This window comes from Alosa alosa, chromosome 23 (genome assembly GCF_017589495.1).
Source record: "Alosa alosa isolate M-15738 ecotype Scorff River chromosome 23, AALO_Geno_1.1, whole genome shotgun sequence".
NCBI lineage: Eukaryota > Metazoa > Chordata > Actinopteri > Clupeiformes > Clupeidae > Alosa > Alosa alosa.
In genome coordinates this window covers 6,855,981-6,879,557 of record NC_063211.1, presented here as the reverse complement: position 1 = coordinate 6,879,557, position 23,577 = coordinate 6,855,981, and the positions used below count along the sequence as shown (strand labels likewise).

General features: G+C 42.2%; 1 protein-coding gene across 1 annotated transcript; it reads left to right on the top strand.

Moving 5' to 3' along the window:
* Positions 1 to 11,559: 11,559 nt before the first annotated feature.
* Positions 11,560 to 23,175, top strand: xk (X-linked Kx blood group (McLeod syndrome)). Its single transcript, XM_048234400.1, has 3 exons — positions 11,560 to 12,039; positions 14,308 to 14,570; positions 21,042 to 23,175. Exons 1-3 carry the CDS (start codon positions 11,795 to 11,797, stop codon positions 21,863 to 21,865), a joined length of 1,332 nt encoding a protein of 443 aa, XP_048090357.1. The 5' UTR covers positions 11,560 to 11,794; the 3' UTR covers positions 21,866 to 23,175.
* The last annotated feature ends 402 nt before the right edge of the window (positions 23,176 to 23,577 follow it).

Here is a 23,577-nt window from a genome sequence, read left to right as displayed (position 1 = left end):
AATCATGTTCTTTCACACTACACAGCTGTCACTTCAACTGGACGGTAGTTGTCTCTGCACTGACACATTGGAAATGCCTCCAGGTAATCATAGGTTGGTGTAACATTTTAAACAATAAACTGAAAAGTATCTTCAAATAAGTCAGAATAAGTCTTTGAAAGAAACCTTTTCATCTCATGCCTCTTTTCAGAGCCTCTAGATGCAACGTGATGCACTCAGTTATAGGTTTATCACAGTATAGTGGCTGTCATCACCCAGAGAGGTAATTCGCCTGCTCATCTCGTTTTTCTGAGCGACAAAAGAAGCTCTGCTGTGTTCGGAGTGTGATGGACAAAAGAGTATTGGTTTCAGCAAATGTCATGGCAGCTGAATGCCATCTGCATAAATGTTATCACAAATTCCTCCCTTCACCAGATAGCCCCGCTGACAGCATTTATGAAAGCAAACATTGAATTGCAATTTGGCCACAATTATTTCCTCACAAGCTAACCTTTCCTGTCCACTTGCGCGTGTTTGATTAAATGTCATGTCATTGTTCATCATCAAATTATTTTAGCCTTTTCTTTTATAGCTCTGTGAAACCGACTGGAGACCACCTGTACAGTAACTGAGTGTGAATCAATAGCAAATCTGTCCATTTTGAGTGGCACAGGCAGATGAGCCATCAGACGAGTTCCACAGAGCATCATTACACAGAAGGCCATGACACATGCCTCATCCCCACTCAGAGATACCGCAGGCATAGCGTTGACATCACCATTGTAGCTAATCTTCATAACCTACAATGGTTTACATTTTTCTGATGATGTCAATGTTCTTATTCATCAGTAAAATATTTAGAATATGATATATATTTCTACTTGTGTCCAAATGGGGGGTGCATTCTGTAAGGAACACAATTAGTTATTCCTGATGACGCAAACATTGTCACTTCCCCTTTGTCAGAATTTACATGGCTGGCACTTATATGATTTCTATGGCAGCCATTACATCAAGTACACCCTTTTGACACATAAATTGCTGTCTGTGTGACAAGTGAAACAGGAGCTTCTTCTTTTTGGCTGTTCATTTACTTAATCTGAATCAGAATCAGTTTTTTATTGGCCTAGTATATTTACGTACACAAGAAATTTGACTTCGGTAGGTGTTAACTCTCTATACATTCAACAAATAGACATGTAGTAACAAAAAGACTTGTTGTAGTAACTTTTACATTCAGTAGACAAATAGTAATATATAGACACATACTGTACAATAGAGACAATAATACAATACAAAAAAAATAATACAAAAATACAAATAATACAAATAAGACATAATATCAAGACAAGTACTCATGGAGTGGGATGTAAAGTGCAGAAGTAATCGTGCAAATGTAGTGTGCAAGATGCATATTGGAATGATAAAGTATGTAATGTATAGGAGAAGTGGGTGAATGGCCAAAGAGGGATGACTCAACTTATCCGCAGTTCAGGAGAGTGATGGCAGTGGGAAAGAAGCTGTTCTTGTGTCTGGTTGTTTTTGTGTGCAGGGATCTGTAGCGCCTGCCAGAGGGGAGGAGGTTAAAGAGTGTGTGTGCAGAATGTGTGGGGTCTTTGGTGATGTTCTCTGCCCGCATCCTGGTCCTACCAGAGTACAAGTCCTGGAGAGAGGGCAGGGGGGCACCAAAGATTTTTTCAGCTGTTTCAGCCGAATTATGCGTTGTAATCTGTGTTTGTCCTGTTTTGTGGCTGCCCCAAACCAAACGTTGCTGGATGTGCAGAGGATGGATTCAATGGCAGCAGTGTAGTAATTTACGGATGATTGGGAGTACATTCGTTGAGTTGACATCAAAATCATATCATTTGGATGTGTTTTGAGAAAGTTCGATTTTACCGTTTTTAGTCAAAAAAAAAAAACATAGTCCAGTATTTCTTTCGAAATTGAAATGAAGTTGTATGGACTGGACTATGTTTTTTTTTTTTTTTTTAAAAACGGCAACGAAATTGTGAATTTCCACAAGATGGCCAAAAGCTTTTGTGGCTTTTGTAGGCTGTGCTACTGCAGTTTATATAAAATAAAACGCTTGCTTTGTTAGCATCACTGTAAGCCCATGCAGTGCCCATTCTTGCTCAAAAACGCCACCAACGTAACGCAAACCAAAAGTTTGAAGTTGCTATACATAAATAGACCCTTGGTTGTTTTCACTCCGGAATTACACTATAAAACATTTCCAGCATGTTGCAGAGTGTCCACAATGAGTTGAATTGTGAACGCTTGAGTGCCCCAGATGAGAGGAGAGGAGCTGGAGAGTCGGTTTCTAACCTCCGTGTGACGGCCCGTCAGCTGATGAGGTTATTCTGGCGTCTTTATTCTTCCTGTCCACTCAGGCAGATAAGCTATGTGTCCCAGCGCTGCTCTGGAATCACACATTTCAACGTCATTTTCATAACCAAATGCATCGGTCTTCTATCCTTGAAAGCTTTACAATGTATCGCCTTTACTTTTCTAAATTACTCACTTTGGACTTGACTTCAATGTTTATTGTCATTAGATTCACTTGTAAAGTGGTATCAAGTGCTTGACTTCAGAATACAATACAATACAATACAATACAATACAATACAATACAATACAATACAATAAATCTTTAATGTCCAACAAGGCGGATATTTTTCTTTGGCTCACCAGACATACAAGACAAATAAACATACAGACAACATCAGACATAGTAATAGGAGTATAAAAAGATGAAATGAAAGAAAAGAAAATATCAGGATGAAAAAGAATAAATATGCTAAAATACATTAAAATACCAGCTCAGCTTGATGTCTCTTGGTTTGGTTGAGAATACTGATGACATTTGGAGTAAAGGATTTTTTAAATACACTTTTTGCCAGAGGCACTTCAGGAGCTCAAACTGGCTGGAAAGAGGAGGGCGTGTACTATCTGCAGTGATTTTCCAGCTTTCTTCCTCATCCTGTCAGTGTATATTTGGGTCAGATGTTTTTGGGGCTTTCCCACTATTTTGTTAGCCATTGACACTATCCTGTTAAGCCTGTTCTTGGATTTGCAACTTAAATGGCCAAACCAAGCAGAGAGGTGAAAGGTTAAAACACTTTCAATGTGTGTGGTGTATACTAGCTCAGTAATCTGAGCACTGACGCCCTGACAGCTCAGTCTTCTGAGGAGACTGAGTCGTGAGCATTTCTTATAAATATAGTCTGTGTTATCTAAAAAACTCAGATGGTTATCAAGAACCGTACTTGCTAGGCCATTAAGTAAAACTGGCTCTGTTGTTGTGTCTTGTTTTTTGCAAAAGAGTAACTCCTTTGTCTTTGACCCAATGGTCTCTAGCTCGCTATTATTGCACCATGCTTCAAGGGCCTTTATGTGTGCTAGATAGGAGGTTTCACCAGGGGGGTCAGTTTACAAAGTGTCCAGTAAATTTACATTATTACAGTGGCAATTTTGCCCACAAGCGACTTGTGGGATATCAGTCAAGCGCTCTATTATACAGGATGCCAAGTGACCTTGACCTTTGACCCCACAACTGTGAGAACCAAACCAGTCCATGTAGCCTCTGTAGTGAGGAATTTTTGAAAGTTTGATGAAGAACCTTCAGCCCCCTTGCATGTTGTCTCAATGAGCTATGAAATACACAACACAATTTTCCCCTTGTTTTTTTTTTGCCACGACTAAGGGATACACGTGTCAGAGTCCTTTAAACTGAAATCCAATTGTGCTCTGTTCTGACGTTTACTGAAATCACACGTGTGCCGAGACTCTAAAACATCAAACAGAACAGTCCTCCATTCCTGCTTACGCCAGAGGCATTGATGACGCCGAGAAATTATTTCCATTTTACAGTAATTACCATGAAAGGCAAATACTGCAAATGGATACAACAGTTTCAACAAAAATGGTCATAGTAAACACATCAATTAGGTTAATGGCTGTGGAAAGTTTGCACTAAAACTAAACTTAAGTGAAGTATGCATGTGAAATATTTAATGCCAGGCTAACAAACCATTACACTAAGTAGGTAAAATACTTCAGTTGTTGAAAGACTAAAAGGGTGAAGTGCTTCAGTTGTACATAGACCATAATAAGACTTGACATCTATCTGGTAATTTTCTCTAGAACTAGACCAAGATGAACTGAACCAAGATCAGGATTAATAGACTTGCGGATAAGTTAAGTGTTAACTGGATTAATAGACTTGCGGATAAGTTAAGTATTAACGGAGGATTGTCTTTATTGGGTGTTCTTGCCGATAAGTGTTAACTGTTAACAGAGGATTGTATTTATTAGGGCCCGAGCACCGAGGTGCGAAGCCCTATTGTTTTTCTAAGGATTATTCTTCTTATTCACTTTTTTTGAGACATGTAATTTACATGCCTAAGGGCCTGTCCACACGGAGACGCTTTTTAGGTTAAACGCAGAGGTTTTGCTTCGTCTTTTCTGAAACCTGGTCCCAGAGTGGAAAAATCTGAAACCGTAGCCCGTTTGAATTCGTTTAGAAGGCGAAACCGCACATCCTGCTCGCGTATCGATGATGTCATCGCCACACCTCAGCTGCCCTGGACTTGCACTTATAGTATTGCCTAACAATACTAGTTTTCATACATGACATTACCTACGATTACACTCCGTAAGATAAATATCACAACTGGTGCTGCGCAGCCCGATAGCTTATGACTTGGTGGACTGAACACTGTTTTCCCGGTGTTTTTTATGCATTCTAGCTACTGTCAGTGACGCGAGAGAACTTAAGTTATTAGGAAAGTGCGGTGTAAGTTTAGGCTACATTAATTTGTGCGTAGTGCCAGTGTCATTCATTTATTTTACATGTCTTACAACATACATGCATTCACAGTCGAGTGAAATCAGATATAAGCATCGTCCTACAAAGACGCTTAGAACTCACGTTAAGCCGATGGTAGCACACTGAATGCGAATGCGCGATTTGATGCAGGCAAAAGTATTGACTGTTACTAACGAAGGTTTTATAGCAATATTATAAATGTGGCGACAGAATAGCCTAGAACTTGGGTAAGCCTTGCGTTTAGTATCCTAATTGCAATTTCTGTAAAGAAACAGTGCCACCTATAGGCCTGGGGTATGAAGTAACGCGTTGAGTCGTGTTGAGATGGATCCGTTTGGACGCAAATATTCTTGATACGGTTTTCAGGGAAGACGGAGGAAAAAAAGATCGGTTTGGTACGTGTGGACTAGGCCTAAGATAGCGCCACCACCTGGCAAAGTAGGAAATGTGCCAAACTTTTTCAATGCTTCGATGGATTGATCTGAAACTTAAATAACTTAAATCTGACACACAAAAAAGATATTGTTATTAACATGACCAGTCAAAAAACACATGAGTCTCACTACACACCACACACATGCTCTCTCTCCTGCTCTCTCTGTCTCACATACAGACACACACACACACACACACACACACACACACACACACACACACAAACAATAACACTGACCTGTCTATACATTTCAAACATAGGAAAGACATGCACACACACGCATGCATGCACACGTATGCATGCACGCACGCACATACATACACACACACACACACACACACACACAGAGGCTGAATTTATACAGAATTTACATACCTCGCCATCTAAAACAGGAAATGTGTGATAAATTTGTCATGCATTGATTGACATGGGTCAAATCTCACAGATTGTTCATTATTATGGTAATGATAATTTCACATACCCAGAATGCATATTTGGCGTAGTGCGACCATCTGGCAACAGATAAAATGGCTATTCGTATAATTCGTTTCACATTTGGTGTATGAACTTGCAGGCGTCCTAATTTTATATTATGGGCTGGGGGGTCATGCCTGGTTGGTAGGCTGAAATCAGTGGTTACCATGGGTGAAAACTCATGACATTTGGCACCCATGTCACCCCTCACAGTCTTTATTCGGGGACAGAGATTTTGCTCCAGGTGTGGCCCAGAGTGGTCCATAGCGCCCCCTTATGTCATGGAGTCTTCAAATGGTCAGCAAATAACTTTACCCGCACACACACAAGTTGGTAGGGACGTAGACCTCCTTAAGACGAACATGCCCCCACCCCCACTCCGAATGGGTAGGCTAAAAACAGCTTTTTAGGATAACTAGTTATCTGCATTGCACAGCATATAACAAACATATGTCATAAACTAATAACTTTGAAGTGTATCATTGTACCCTAAATATTTGTTGTGTAGTGCTATCTAGTGACTACCATCGGTGTAATACGTCACACCCAACAGGACGTGAGCAAGTGCTTCCGATGTAGAAATATGCAAAAACAAATAGCATACACATCATCAGATATGTACATATATCAAACACGTAAGTGCTTTGTTGGATTCCAAAATGTCACGGGTCGCAGACCACATGTGCTCGGGCCCGCCATTGCCGCTTGCGGCTATATTTTGTGGCATGATCTATGAAAGGATACACTTTTCTAGAGGCCACTCTACCACCCACCTGCCCACAACTGGTTACAAATCACGTGGAAGAGAAATCCCTGGAAGTTGCCTACATTCAATACAATTTGATCATTTTTAGAAAGATAATGAATGACTAATTAGCTCACCCAAAGAGAACATGACAGCTCCCATGACCTACTGTATCTTCTCACAGATCCATGAGTGACAGCATCTCTTCCAGAACGTCATGTTAAAGCTCAAGCTAATCATGTTCTTTCACAATCACAGCCGTCACTTCAACTGGCTGGTAGTTGTCTCTGCACTGACATATTGGAAACGCCTCCAGACTCCCCGTGTCCAAGCACTGATTTCAGTCAATGTGCACAGTACGCATTCCACTGTCAAAGCCAGCAGTTTGTGTTTAGCTGTTTGTGGTTGATTAAAGGGGGCCTTTGACAATGACGGGCAATTAAAAGCTTCCACAAGCTTCCATGTGGGAATTGTCAGCTGCCTCTCCATAGGATCCTCGGAAGGGAGCAAGGCTGCAGGGAGGCCATTGAAAGACATCTCCGATGCCTGTGGATATGCTGCTTTACAAAGGCTTCTAGCCTCTCATTTAATTAGGGAGCACATATCTCCTCATGGGGCTTGACCCTGGCAGTTCTGAATGCAGGAGATTACGGAGGAGTGAGCGCTGGCTTCATCTCTGGTGAAATGAAGTTAATAAAAGGTTAACTCTGACTCATCCTAGTAAAGGCTCTATGGAGGACCAGTGTGATTAAGTCTTCATTTTACATCACCTACATAATGAACAGTCCCCAGACAACCGTCTCTATAGAAACAAGAGCAATTACACAAATGAGGAGACGGGTGAGATGCTCAGATACATGATATCGTATTGTCATAGGAAACACACTGAGATGGTAGTAGAGGGGCCTATGTGTCTAATTTGGGGGCCTGTGGGATTCGCATGTTAATTTTTGGAGAGTATTATATCTTTGTTCTAGGGGTTCTTAAGAGTAAAAAACATGTCTCCATTTTTTTTTAAGGTTTTGAAGGACCCAAATCAAAGGTCAAATTCAGAAAAGGTCAAATATGGTGTTTTGTCCATAAACCTCACATTGCTGGTATTATAGCATAGGTTTTGGTGCCTACAAGGTGTGCAAAAGTGGGCCACATAAACAATACAACATTATAAAACATTTTTAGGCTGATGATTGATCTCTTTAACAAGAAATTGTGCCTAAAATTCTTGAAATTGTCCGCTAAAAAAATAATACTTCAATATCAATACAATCAATTCATGCCTATTAGTGTGCTTGAGTGTAGGCCTAGCCTGCTCTGTCAGTTCTTGTCTACACCCATTCAGAGCACAAAGTGCAGAGATCTCTGTTAAATCAAGTTTAATAGACTTAATAGACTTTTACATAGTACCAGCTGAAGTCTGTAAGGCCTTCCGTAGCTTATGTAAGTGTGATGAAAAGAAAGGGTAAAGGATCACATAGACAAACAGACAGGTGTGTGTGTGTGTGTGTGTGTGTGTGTAACAGAGAGAAAGAGAAAGAGAGACACTACCAGCATGGATGGATTATGAACTTTCAGGCCCAGATGTATTAAGGGCCACCCACTAATGGTTGCGGGGGACATTTGTAAAAATGTGATTGTTAAAATTTTGATGTGATTTCCTATATTCTGGTGCATTTTAGGGATGGCCAATACTTTAATTCAATCAGATTCATAGCCTATATGTTGATATGATGTGTTGATATTGAGGCTTGGGCCCCCTGACTCCGTGTCTCCCCTGGGCTTGGGCCCGGTAGGCCCATGCAGTAATCCATCCCTGACTACCATTGACAGTTGGCCGATGATAGCTGGCAGTGATATAATTTAGAATATCGAATAACCTGAAGCACATAGTGCTCTGTTCTTCATGGTTGGTGATATTAGTGACCTTCTAGACTTCTACATTTGAGCAAGCACATTTTCATAGTCCATGGTGGCACAGTCTAGTTAGGTTATATTCTGAGGTGTGTCTTTCTGTTAGTCAGGTGATGGCACATATATTCTAAAAGAAACTAACGGGGTTAATTCATCAGGTTTTATGGAGAGGTATAGTTATGCATCATCTGCTAAACAACAGGGGCCCCAGTACTGAGACTTGAGGCACTCCATATTTTACCATAATCTGGGTAGATGGTTTATTATGGACCTGTACAAATTGTTGACGGTTAGGAAGGTATGATCCAGGAGGACCAGTATAGATACAAGGCTAGGTTTTTTGAGGGAGGGCTTAATAACAGATCTCTTAAACGACTGTGGTACATGCCCTGACAGAATTATTTATAATCTAGAGCAAAACATTATCCAGGAAGGGGAGACCAGTCTTAAGAAGGTGAGTACAAACAGGGTTTAGTAGTTGTAGATTTTGATGAGGACATTGTGGAGGTGAGATCTAATATGTTGTTTATATGTAAATGAATTAAATGTTGTTTGAGGTCTCATCTGTGATTCAGTGATTTTGCTATCTTTCAGAAATGGAGTATGTGTATTTGGTGAAACTGATTGGTTATTGATCTTATCTCGAATTGTTTGACATACAATCATAATACTGACATACAATCATACTGTTGAAAATAATAAAATAACTGTTTTGTGAACTTTATTCAACATAGCCAGTGATTTAGGCAATATTTATGGTGTTAATTATAGTGAAATATACAATTTCACAAAAATAGGGTTAAAACAGGTAAAAAAAAATGGAGACATCATTTTTCTCCATGTTCAATGACCTCTAAAGACAGTCCAACCACTCTCCAAAAATTAACATTTCAATCCCACAGAAACCACATAGGCCCCCTGACTATGGAGGATGGAAGTTAAACCTGAGAATGTGATGGTGCTGTATGTCTACTACGTTGCTGAGCTGTAGATTCACAGAGATAAAAGCACATGTCCAGTCCACCACATCTCAACCCTCACCCTTATGGTGCAACACATGTTGGGAATGGATATCAGTCCCTACCAAAGCACTGATTTGTAACAGACTGTTCTTGTGATAAGGATAAACAAACATGCACACATACCTGCGCGAATGCGCACACATTGCACGCACACACACACACAAACGCACGCACGCAGGTCGCACGCACACACCAACTTTATTTTCTCCCTCTCACAGACACAGACATAAAGCTTACAGCGTTCTCCTTGGAGGAAAACCTGCTGTGCAACAGACACAGAGAGCCTCCGACGGCTTGATAATCGCCAGTGCTCTCGTCTCGACTGTATGTGGTCCATGTGCTGTTGCTAATTCCATGTGTTGCCATTAAATCCACATGTATTTCTCTGTCGTTTCACTGATAGCAGTTACTGATGTGATGTCTTTTGGTACCCTCCACCCATGTACCTCCTTTAATTCCCATGCCAGTCAGGGTCGGTCACTGCTAAAACCACCAGGGCAGTCAGGCATATGGGGGGTGTCCCAAGGCACAGATATGAGTTTTCACCACTGACAAAGAAAACGTGTGCTGGTGTTTGAGAGGACACAATCATGTGATCAGCGTGTGTTAAGCTTCATAGGTCTTTGTTGAAGTCCACATAGTAGTTACAAAGTCATCTTGTACAACCGCTATTCAGAGCCAGGGTGCATTGTAAGTTCCAGAAATAGAGTTTATCCACCTCTTATTAGAGCTTATGCACCTCTCAAAAGAGTTTGTTCACCAATTACAACTTTTAACATTGAAAGATCACACTGCATTATCCACAATATGTACACTAATCAACAAACTAGGAACCATTTAATACCACTGGTATTGTATTGACAATAACCTCCACCATCATCAAACATGTTCTGAATGCCTTTTTAAATCATACTGCGCCATGCGGTATCAGATTTTTTAAAAAGGCATTCAGAACATGTTGTTATAAATATTGGACAATAACCTCCACCATCATCAAACATGTTCTGAATGCTTTTTTAAAAAATCTGATACCGCATGGCGCAGTCGACTTCACCGTGATCACAGAAATCATAGTTTACCCACCTCTTTTTTTACCACTACACCCCTGATCTGAATGCAACACAAAGTCAAAAGGAGCTGGCCACCTTGCATTGGGCACACAGGGATTTGACATTTATACTGATGATATTTATCTGGCCTCTAGAAAGGAACAGAGAACTCACAAAGCAAAACCTTTGAAAGACTTTTCAGGGTATGCAGCCCTTTTAAATGTAGGCCCACAAAATAAGATATAAACATTATGGAAGACAGTTTCTCCTAGCGCCACAGTGGCCTACTCATTCTGCATAAGAGTCCGCTGTATTGACAGGAAGGAAGGACATTATTTTCTGTTGGTTCTTATCTGACCTTACCAACAGGAAGCTTTAAATGCCAGATCCTCAAAACAAGCATGATGAGCCTCTTCCATGGGAACATGCAAACAGTTGCCATAAACATCAGCATTCAAATCACTGTTTGCAAACTGTATCTGTTTATTTATCACACCCTACTTAGCTTATATCATAACTGGCCAATATTTGACATTTCATGTAATAAATCAAAGTGTGAAATCAAACGTTGGAGTATGTTCACGATTCAAACCAATTGATAAACCTTGTTTAACACCTTCATGGCCCTGCTCCTGCTAAATTCGTGGAGTTTCTGAAACATAATCTCCACCTAAAATGTCGTAAAGCAATACCAATGTCTACAGCCAATGAAATGGGCTATACCTATAGACAGTAAAGGAAATATAGCTATAGCAGAGAATGTCTAATAAGGGCTATAGCCTATCAAACATGTCTGGCTGTGAAGGATTCTAACGGATCTTCAGAAGAATTTGTAGAAATGTGTGCTACATCGACATCTACTGGGCGAATGGGGGTACTAACCTGATGATATCTTGCATAGGCCTACCAGTAGGCCTATATAACAAACTCAACAAGCGCAATCCAATATTCATTTTTAATCCAGTATCCTGTATTTAAGTAGTGTAGGCTAAATGTCAGAGATCGTGTGTAGACAGTCACTTTCAGAGCGTCGCCTAACATGTGTTGATCTTTTTAACTCAATTTCTAATACTTTCGGTGATTTCTAACCATTAAAATGAAATGATCAGCGGTTCTTGAAAAGAGATTCCGACCTATAGCGTAAAAGTGCGTGCGCGCAGCACGTATGGTATCGCGAGCGCGCAATCGGTCAATACAACATTGAAGTCACTGCGCCATCTACAGCTAAGTCAAAACAGTCCAGCTCTCGTCTTGGATAGCCCTGATGACTGCGGCTTCGTGGTTCAGTCAGCCGTCTCCGAATCGTCTGCATAAAAGACTGGAGGAGACGAAGACAAAGATGGCTGAGTGATAATGAGACTGCCCAGCTCGGTGCTTGTCTCGGTCTCCCTGTTCACAGCTGAGACGACGGCTGCGTTATATCTGAGCACCACGTACCGCTCCGCTGGAGACAAAATTTGGCAGGGCTTCACGCTGCTCTTCACGCTCCTCCCGTCAGTCCTCGTGCAGCTCACCCTGATATTTATCCACCGGGACCTCAGCAGGGACCGACCTCTCGTGCTTCTGCTACATATACTGCAGCTGGGGCCGATTATCCGGTAGGGTGTGCCTTCAAAAACAACCAGACACTTACAGACATCACATATGTTTACAACGGAGAATGGTTCTGTTGTCTTAATGCACAGTAATGAGATTCGACACAACATCTGCGATAGCCTTGTTTAGAGTGTCTATTTTTAAAGGCTGAATGTGTACAATTGCTGTGCAGAGAAAATAATGCAGCTTTTGTCTTCAGTTGCGCATACAATCCGCGCGGCCTGTTTGTTTACCATGCTAGTATCGATCAACAGTTTAGTATTGCACGCGTTGTGGTCGTCGACATAACAGAGACTCTCTCCCTCTGTCACTCAATAAATCGGAAGCTCGGAGACGCGAGTGTCATCCTACAGGCTTATTCACAAGGCCGGGTGGAATTATTTGTCTGGGCGTAAAATCCTGTTGGTCAGTCGGCTTCTCACCCCAGCTCTTTTAATCCATATGGGTATTCTGTGAGTGCTGGGGTATCTCACTGGCCGACCTCAAATAGACCTGTTTATCTGCCCATTGTATCACAGAGAAAAATAATTAACTACACCATGTGTTTAAAATAATGTGCATTATACTTAATACTTGACCAATGGCTGTAACCCTATTACCTCAACCTATTCTTGCACTGATATAGTTTTTTTTTTTTTATATTACCTTGTCTACATTATACATTATTCTCTTATATGTCCATATTTATTGTATGCTGGTCTCTAGACTTCTTGCACTGTTGGACTTACTTATTGGCACCATTACCTTGACACTCACTCTCATAGAGCACCTTGCAATGCACACTGAATTACAGGTTCAGTCCCTGCCCTGTGCGTGATCATCCTTAAGCACACTATGTGGGATATTTAATTTAGTTTATATAGTATATTTAGTATTTTAGTATCATGTTTATCTTTTACTGTCTCTATTGTACAGTGGAGTTTTTTTATATTTTTATTTATATTACTTTTTCTGCTGTAAGTGCATGTTGTGTGTGATGTCTGGATGCTACTGAGACCTTGAATTTCCCCTTTGGGAGAAATAAAGTATCTATCTGTCTATCTGTCTATCTATCTATCTGTCTATCTATCTATCTATCTATCTATCTGTCTATCTATCTATCTGTCTATCTATCTGTCTACCTATCTGTCTATCTATCTATCTGTCTGTCTGTCTATCTATCTGTCTATCTATCTGTCTACCTATCTGTCTATCTATCTATCTATCTAAATAAGACAAACCGTAATTAGGGAAGGGGCTTGGCCCTGAAAAGCTGTCCCGGGGCCATTAATGTCGTCTTTTTAATTTCGTCTGTAACCTAACGATTACCCTAAAAGCCTCTGCCTGGCTGTTTCCTCCCAGTAAGCCACTTGCCAGCAATAGCATTCTGTTTGACAGGTTTTTATTGAACATCTTTATTTCAGCCTGTGTTGTCTACTGATGCTATTTTCAGTTTGGTGGTCCATTTTAAGCTGGATGCGTATAGGACTAGCCTATAAGCCTAGCCTATTAGGTCTCTAATGTTTATTAGGCATTTCTATATTACATATTTAATGTGTAAATATTTGCATCACCCTAGCTGTCAATGGATAGTATCCAAACAGCTAATCCTTGTGTCAGTGTTTATGGGATGGGTTTCATACACATGCACTGCTTGCCTTTCTATTTTTTCTTGCTCAAAAAGCCTGAGTCAGCACACTTAGAACATTGTATGTTTAGTGAGGAATTTGATGCCATGAGAAGTTTTTCAAGTTTCAATGTCAGACTGCCCCCTTTCTCAGAAGCGTTCTAGAACTGGAAGCTTGATAAAGCCCATACCAGGCAAGCGTTTTATCTGGCACTGGGCATGCTGCCCTCTGCATACTAAGCAAATTAAATGGGCAGTCTGCCACTATGGGGCCTCCACGCTGTGGGGCAGACTGCCCACTCTGGTGTGGTGGTGAGGGACAGGTGTGCCCCTGCAGGTGTCTCAGGTTCCCACTCTGATTTACTGTCAGCAATCTCACCCTTTCCTCACGTAAACAGTGCCACCGCACCGACACACCTCACACACTGACCCTGAATCAGTGTGTCTCTATTCAGAACTCTTATTATATGTGCTCCTCACGCATCACACTTTGGAAGCAGTGATCTATGTCTAGGCATAGTAGCTATCTGAAGCCTCTGTTGTTGTAAATGAGATACCAGTTTAGGAAGAATGTCCCCCAGCGGACCCAGTTCAGGACTCTAATGTCCCCCAGTGGACCCTGTATCTAAGTGCTGACTGCTCACCAGCATGTTGTCATTTTCAGGTGTCTGGAAGCCTTCTGTATCTATGGCAGCGCGGGCACGTTCGAGGAGCCGTATGTCACCATCACCCGGAGGAAGCAGATGCCCCGGGGCGGTCGGTCGGAGGAGGTGGAGCAGGAGGTGGGGCAGGCCGAGGGCAAGCTGATCACCCACCGCGCCGCCTTCGCCCGCAGCTCCGTCATCCAGGCCTTCCTGGGCTCCGCACCGCAACTCACCCTCCAGCTCTACATATGCGTTCTGCAGCAGGGGGTGTCCATCGGTAGAGGTACGTCTGTCCTGTCCTGTCATGTGATGTCATGTCCTGTCATCTTGTGTCATGTCATGCCTCGTCATGGCATACAGCACATTTGAATGTCCAGTCTCACAACACACACACACACACACACACACACACACACACACACACACACACACCTACCTTTCACGAGAATCTTTGCACGAGAGTAGTCTGTGTTTTGTTTGAAGCAGTCAACTTTAGATATTGCTTTCACCAACTCAACTAGTAGATGTTGTAGACCTAAAGTAAGAAGTGGTGAAATCTCCTGACATGATCTGACATGAGCTTAGGCTAGAATGTGGCAAGCTGTGGCAGTGATGAGAAACTTTGTCATCACTGGTGCAAGTCCTGCATAATTTAGAGCTGCCCCAAATGTCACTTTTCTCCCACAGTGAGATATACCTAATACCTGTGTGGCATTATGGTGTGAGATATTGGTCACTTTTCTCTTACAGTGAGAGATACCTAATACCTTTGTGGTATCATGGTGTGAGATATTTGGGAAGGAATTTTGACTTAATTTAGTAGGATTTTTTTCTTTTAGGTTACACAGAAAGCTGCTAAGACCAATAAGAACTGTCACATAGAACTCTTTGTAAAACAAGCATGATGCTAGTTCTAGCCTGAGGCCTAAATAACTGTTTCCATCTGCCGCTGCTTTATGATCTGTCAGTCAACAATCTGCCAGTTTATTTGTCCTTTCAGTGGCTTTAGGCATACACCTGTTTGGAAGTTGTGAATAGACTTCTGTTCACAGGAACAAGGACACAAGGCATTAGTCAGATGACCAACTCTACAACAAAATGAGTCATCTTTTATCTTTTTGGTAGAATTTGTACTGTTTGGCTTTCTTTACCTTCTCGAGCAAATTCAGGCCCCGAAATTCTGTTAATTCCTCAGACCATCTGAAACTTATTTAGCCATATATTGTTTTTTTTAATAATCAACCATTTATTTCACGCCATCTTGTGAAAAAAGCACCAAATGCTTGCAGCAAAGGTATTTTCTTCTCTCAAATCCATAGTTGGCTGGCAATATCAGTTGGCCAGCAAATCAATATCCCTCACCGCACCAAGTGTGAGAGGCAGTAAATTACCTCACAGCATTTTGGACGAGGCAATGCTTCAAGCACAGTCACTGCATTGCTGAGCAGGGTGTGAACTGCCTCACGGTCCTGCAGGGAGACCTCATATCACGGTCCTGCAGGGTGACCTCGTAAACTATATAGAGACGGAGAGGCCGTAACTCAAACCCATGATTATTTCTGTCCTGCTCCAGGAGAGAGGCTGGTCTTCCCTTGCTGCTTCAGCAAGATTCATTCTTTCACTTTCACCAGCTCGCTCTCTCCCTCTCTCCCTCTCTCTTTCTTTCTCTCTCTCTCTCTCTCTCTCCTCCTCTCTCTCTCTCTCTTTTCTCTCTCTCTCTCTCTCTCTCCCTCTCTCTTTCTTTCTCTCTCTCTCCTCCTCTCTCTCTCTCTCTCTCTCTCTCTCCCTCCTCTCTCTCTCTCTCTCTTTCTCTCTCTCTTTCTCTCTCTCTCTCTCTCCCTCCTCCTCCTCTCTCTCTCTCTCTCTCTCTCTCCCTCCTCCCCTCTCTCTCTCTCTCTCTCTCTCTCTCTCTTTCTCTCTCTCTCTCTCTCTCTCTCTCTCTCTCTCTTTCTCTCTCTCCCTCCTCTCTCCCCTCTCTCTCTCTCTCTCTCTCTCTCTCTCCTCCTCTCTCTCTCTCTCTCTTTCTCTCTCTCTCTCTCTCCCCTCCCCCCTCTCTCTCTCTCTCTCTCTCTTTCTCTCTCTCTCTTTCTCTCTCTCTCTCAAGCTTTTCTTGATTTATATTTAGATAAATTCCAAAAGGCCAGTGTGGTTGAGAGAGTCAGGTTTATGATTGGTGGTTCTGAACATGCACCACATCTTAGAGAGATAGATAGATAGATAGATAGATAGATAGATAGATAGATAGATAGATAGATAGATAGATAGATACTTTATTGATCCTCAAGGGGAAATTCAAGACATACAAGTCAGAGGAGTCATCCAGCTGGTGGTTGAAAGAAAGTTTAGATAGAGAAGAGATTATGAAAGTATAGATATAGATAGAGAAGAGATTATGAATGTATAGATATGATGAGATATATATATATATATATATATATATATATATATATATATATATATATATATATATATATATATATATATATATATATATAATATGATGAGATATATAGAGAAGAGATTCTGGCAGCCCATAGATCTTTCTGATCATGAAATAAATGGATAACTAGTAGAATAGCCAAACCCCTCACAATCCATCTGCTCATTCTCCCTGTTTTCTTCCCTCTGTGAGTGAGTGAGTGAGTGCTAATTACTAGCGTGTGTGTGAGGTATGACGTAGTGGTGTTATATTCTCAGTGTTCTGAGGTCACGTTCTCCCTGTGTTTGGGTGGTACAGGCCCACTTTTACAGGCCAGTGTGAGCTTAACTAAGACACTACACTAGTGTATCTATCTAATCTTATCTTTGACTGGTGTCCCTTTACTGTAACTGAGTCAACACATGATGCATATGGTCATGAAACACTGACCGAGTTCTGCCCGCCTCTGCCCTATATCTTATTTGTTTTCTGTACTGGCCTTTCTAGGAACTGCTATCAGGAAATACAACTCTCAGAATTACACTGGGAATGCTACTGTCATAATTACTTTATTGTTTTATCTAGAATGCCATTAGGCTCAACAAAACATCGATATAAAACAATAAAGTACTGTAATTATTTTCTATCTTATGACTACAGATTCATTTAAAGTGTAATTAGGTTTCTCTATCACTGAGTCTACTGTTTATGTTCTGCAGAAGAAAGCAAAGCTATTCCATTTATTGACTTAGCAGACGCCTTTATTCAAAGGCATTTATCCAAAGGCTTTAATCTTTTGATCAAAACAGAATAATAATAATGATGATGATGATGATGATGATAATAATAATATTACACTTTATTTGTATAGCACCTTTCATACACAGAATGCAGCTCAAAGTGCTTTACATTTGGAGCATTAACACAATAATAGAGAAAGAAATGGTAATAATAGAACAAATAAACAAAACAAAAAATAAAACATCAGAGATTTCGAATTAAGTAAACAAATAGAATTCACAAGATGGTATGGAGATAAATGCAACAACACATACAATACAACTAATGCAGTGAAAATAAGGGGTTTGCACGGCGTGTCATCAGGTCGGGACTTCACCATATTGGAGATACTCGCATCATAAGAAAGCACTGAAGTAGATCCCTAACGTCGTCAAGGAAAATGGTTAATTATGGCTGTGTTTTAGGTTGAACCAATAGGTCAGCCTGAGAAAAACATCTGCAGTAGGTATCGACTTCCAAAAGTTATTAAAAAAAACAGGGAGAAAGGAGAATAATGCCAGAAGTTATCAGAGGAAGGGGGGCGCTTGTGGTTGGACTTGCTACTGTGTCTCCCTCACCATCTCCTATGGATCTGCACTGCCAATGAACGGTAATTTCTTGAAATATTGCGCCTTTTCTTGTGGTCCAAGTCCTGCCCTATGCCTTTGCATCTTGGACGCATTTTGATGAGCTTTTCTGTTGTTTATATATATATTTTTTTTGGGGGGGGGGCTTTTTTTTATGCCGGTGTACGGTGCAGGTGCCCCAGCCAGTTGCGCCACGGCCCGTTGCCAGCTTTTCTGTTGTTTAGACATGGCTATAATCACTTAAAGCTCCAGTTGGCAAATCTGACAGATTGAGGGGACTTAGCCAAAATTTTGAATGTTTACAACTCTCACGCCCCTACCCCACTACCACCTAGCACCATCTCATCGAGTTTGTGCTCGTCAATGCACATCAGACTGTGATTGACAGTCAGATCTCACACAGCCCTGCTCTGATTGGACCAGAAGAACCGGGAGCTGTGAATTTTTGCAAAACAAATAACAGGCTCTAGGTGGTGGTAGAAGTGTGTTTTTTTTTTTCTAAAACCGGCTGATTTATGTTGTTCTGTCGGAGCATAGTGTCGGATCATTTGAATATGTAAAAAAAAATCTTGCCAACTGCAGCTTTAAGTGCCAAAGTGCATAATACTCCATTGTACTTCATTCAGTTCTTTACGTTGAGTGCCTCCAACATGGCCATGCAGCTGGGTTACTGCCCAGGACGTGACGTCCGTGCAAACTCCTACAGGAACACCCTGTAAATAGGAGCAGGTGAATGTCAACTAATGTGAAGATATTGGCTACAAGATAAAAGTGAGTTAACTAAAAGCTCTCATATTAGGTATGTTTTCAGGTCTTTTTTAAAAGTTGTTTACAGAATTTGCCTGTTTGATGTACAGAGGCTGGGTGTTTCATAGCTTCTGTGCATAATAGATAAAAGCAGCTTCTCCGCTTTGCTTGTGGAGCACTTTGGGCACAATTAAAAGATGAAAAGAAGGAAACATTCGACTACTAACAAAGAGCTCAAGTGATGAGAAAGACTACTATAAATACTACTATAAATACTACAATGCAGTGGAGAGCTTAAGTAATGATAAATACTACTATAAATACTACTATAAATACTACAATGCAGTGGAGAGCTTAAGTGATGATAAGCTCTCCACTGCATTGTAGTATTTAAGTAATGATAAAGACTACTATAAATACTACTATAAATACTACAATGCAGTGGAGAGCTTAAGTGATGATAAATACTACAATGCAGTGGAGAGCTTAAGTAATGATAAAGACTACTATAAATACTACTACTAAATACTACAATGCAGTGGAGAGCTTAAGTAATTATAAATACTACAATGCAGTGGAGAGCTTAGCTTATGATAAATACTACAATGCAGTGGAGAGCTTAAGTAATGATAAATACTACAATGCAGTGGAGAGCTTACTTAGGTGATGATAAATACTACAATGCAGAGGAGCCCTTAATTCCATATTATTGAATGGCACTGCAGGTATTCCTGTGCCAATGTGGGGGATTTTAATGCTCTACTTCAGGGGGCCCCCGCATGGAGTGAGCTCAGGCCTCCGTCCTCGTCCACTCCGCTGTTGCGTAAGTTAGCTGGCAGTTGTTATCTGGCCTGGCCAGCTATATTTGTGTCTTATCAGAGGAGACACCCGATGCCTTGCGGTAGTCAGCGCGTTGCAAGAGACAAAAGATTTGAGGAAAGAGGGGAAGTCATCGGAACGGATACTGATACTCAACAGCACGTCCTGGAAAGGCCAGGGTGGGAAGGGTGCACATTTGTGGTTGTTTATAAAAACATGAGATGTGGTCTGAAGCTTTAGCATAAAAGCATCAAATAGATTAGGATAGTTAATCTCTCTCTCTCTCCCTCTCTGTCTCTTTCTCTCTCTCTCTCCCTCTCTCTCTCTCCCACTTCCTACCACTGGCTGAGCTGCTTAGCGATCCAAAACACAAAACAAGAAACACAATTTCAGCGCAGTGCAAACAAACGTCCTTCCTGCTCCGGCCAGGCTGGATTATCACACTAAAACCTTCTGGGTTACATGAGCACCCAACGCTGGCCTTCCTGCCCAGTCCTGCCTCCGCTGTGCTCTGCTGCCCAGCCTCTGGGGCTCCGTGAGGCTGTTACAGACGGCCGTCCAGCGTGTGACCACTCGCTCACCCCTGGGGAAATGTTGGCACCCGCCCCATGCATGTGTCACAGCTGTTGTGTTGCTTTCTGAAGCTATTCCACTGCTTGGTTGAATTTCCCATTGTCCTACGTAATTTAGAACGACCATTAACCGTATGTTATTTGCACACCTATGAAGTAGATCCATTTGTTTGGCCGTATCACACTTGTATATTAATTCGCCGAACTCCTTGTGAAGTTTAAATGAACGGTCACGTTGCATCCGAGCTGTAAAATGCAGACGTTCAGAACATTGTAGCATATGACGGAGGTGGCTTTTTGCTAGATGGATGACAGCAGGCTAAGTAAAATAGCGATGTTTCAAAGCTAAAGTTTATCAGAATCTTGAGGTACGCCCACTTGACAACGGGAGAGATAGAACTAACGACTGGCCTTTGGCCGTAGCAACCATCCATTTAGAACTAGTAACGGCAGTTTGTCCTGCAAGTTGAGAAATTATTATGTGTCGGAAGAAATTAGTTCTGCAAACAAGACAGTTTTAGCGATTAAAACGTTTAATTTGTAACAGGAAATGAACACAACGCAAGTGGCAACAGTGGAATAAGCGGGATAATGGACTCCACGGTGGTCTGTTCACAGAAATTGATGCACTTACGAGGTTTAAACGGCCCTCCGCTTCGTGTCGGGGCCGTTTTACAACCTCGACCGTGCTTTAACTTCTGTGAACAGACCACCGTGTCGTCCATTATCCCTTACATAACAGTCTTACATTAATATCTGAGGTTAGGATGGTCATTCAGCAGCTCTCCAGCAACCTCCTCACTTGGTTTTCTTTCTTTACGTCTCTGAAGGCACACTGATGGTCATCTCCTTGCTGTCCATCGTGTACGGCGCGCTCCGTTGCAACATCCTGGCCATTAAGATCCGCTACGACGACTACGAGGTGGACGTGCGCCCGGGCGCGTACCTGTGCATCTTCCTGTGGCGCAGCTTCGAGATCGCCACGCGCGTGACTGTGCTGGTGCTGTTCAGCTCCGTGCTGCAGATCTGGGTGCTGCCCGTGGTGCTGGTCAACTTCCTGCTCTTCACGCTGCACCCGTGGGCGCTGTTCTGGCGCAGCGGCTCGCCCTTCCCCGAGAACATCGAGAAGACGCTGACGCGCGTGGGCACCACCATGGTGCTGGCGCTGCTCACGTTCCTCTACGCGGGCATCAACATGTTCTGCTGGTCGGCCGTGCAGCTGCGCCTCTGCGACCCGGACCTGATCGACAAGACGCACAGCTGGCGCCGCGTGGCCGGCTACTACGGCCTGCGCTTCCTGGAGAACGGCGCGCTGACCCTGCTGTGGCACGCCTACCAGACGGACGTCTACCGCGCGGTGGACGAGCCGGTGCTGGCGCTGCTGCTCCTGGTGGGCTACTCGGCGGCCATCTTCTTCATGCTGATGTTCTACCAGTTCTGCCACCCGTGCCGCCGGCTGCTCTCCGCCAGCGCGTCGCAGGGCGCGTGCGAGTGCTGCGGCTCCTCGTGCCTGCTCCTCCACGGGCACCACGCCGCCCAGGTAGGGCCCGTCTGCGACAAGCAGCCGCACCTCACCGACGCGGACAGCCCCGAGGGGGACGGGACCTACGCCACCAACGGAGACCTCAGCCAAAGCTTCTCCAGTAACCCTTAACCCCCCCACACACACACACACACACACCCCCCCCACACCCTTTTTTCTTTGCACACAAAACAAGTGCTCCTTGCAGAAGAAAAGAGAAACAAAGAGTCGATAAGCCAATGAAAACAATTTGCTTTGCCTTGGAACACACCATGCTGGACAGTATAAGGGAGGCTAAGGACCCTGACTCGGCCCATCATTTTGGACCCGTTGGGTCCCATCAGCATGGCAGTGGTAATCATCGTAGTTGTAAACCTTTCCAGAATGCATGTGAGCTACCTTTAACCTACAATGCTTATACAAAAGTGCTGCTTTTGTTCATGTGATGTCAGTGTTTGTTTCAATATTGTTGTGTTTTTGTTTTGTTTATCTTTGTGACATTTACTTACTGAATTACTACCTTATTTCAACTTTGATATATTTATTTAATGATTGTATTACTTCCACCTTTTCACTAATGAGGGGCATTGCCATCTTACATGGTCCACTAAGTTAAAGCACACACTCAGGTTTCTTCCAAAAGTATTCTGTCTTTGTTTATTAAAGCATTTTCGCCAGGCAAAGACAAACAAAGACAGTATTCTGTCTTTGTTTGTTAAAGATTTTTCATCAGCCAGTATTCTAGGCTTAATGCCTGCTACTAACAAAACAAAAATGTAACCACATTTATTTCAGAAAGTATTGGAAGAGCTTACACGTTTTAGGGCCTTACTTTCAGACATATACATTTGCATCCTTTCAGTGATCAGTCTCCCACTTGTTTTGTTTGCACACTCTGAAGGGCACCACTGGCACGATGCAAAAGCAGACATTAAAACAACATCTTTTTTAAAAAATGAAACATTTGACCTGGATGCTATAGTGAGCCTTCATCTGTGTAAAGCTGATGCAATAGTGAGCCTTCATCTGTGTAAAGCCGATGCAATAGTGAGCCTTCATCTGTGTAAAGCTGATGGTATAGTGAGCCTTCATCTGTGTAAAGCTGTGAATGAAAAGTGTAATTTGTTTACTTTGTATTTTTACACTCGTGCTTTGCACCTGTTGCACGTGTATTTTTACAGATTTGCTAAAGAAAGGGACCACCCATTGCACATATATTATTGTCAAGGAAGGGATAAAAAAAAAATGTGTCAGTCAAAGACTCAGCTCTTAAACAGTGCTGCCACCTGGTGGTCAAGGTCCTCTTCTTGAATGTTGAGTTTTGAGAAAAAGGTCATTGAGAGTCAGCTAACAGCACTGAATGCTAACCACAGAAATACCTTTTTTATACACTTTTGTCATTTAAGCATAACCATAATAAAGACTCAATAGATAAAAAATAACCTATTGTTTGCATATAAGTGTGTGAGTGTGTGAGCATCTTTTGTCTGTTGGTATGTGTCTTTTCCCCTTTAGACTTATCAGAGTGGAAACGCGTGAATATTTCATGGGGCCTTCTACTTGCCCATACAGATAACACAGGCTCGTTCAACTGGAAATGTCACAGCTGACCAAAGAGCAGGTGCTTGGGATTCAATGGCTCATTACATCGCCCAGACAAAAAAAAAGGGGTTTTCTGTCATAGTCTAATGACCATACGTAGACCGCACATAGCCCACAGACCCTTTAATGTATGAGCAACTGTATGCTACTGTTGTAGATGCTGTAGGCGCTGCTTCTAGTAGAGTAGGAATGCATGCAATTAATTAAAACAATGAAGCGCTAATACAGCATGCGCAACTGAA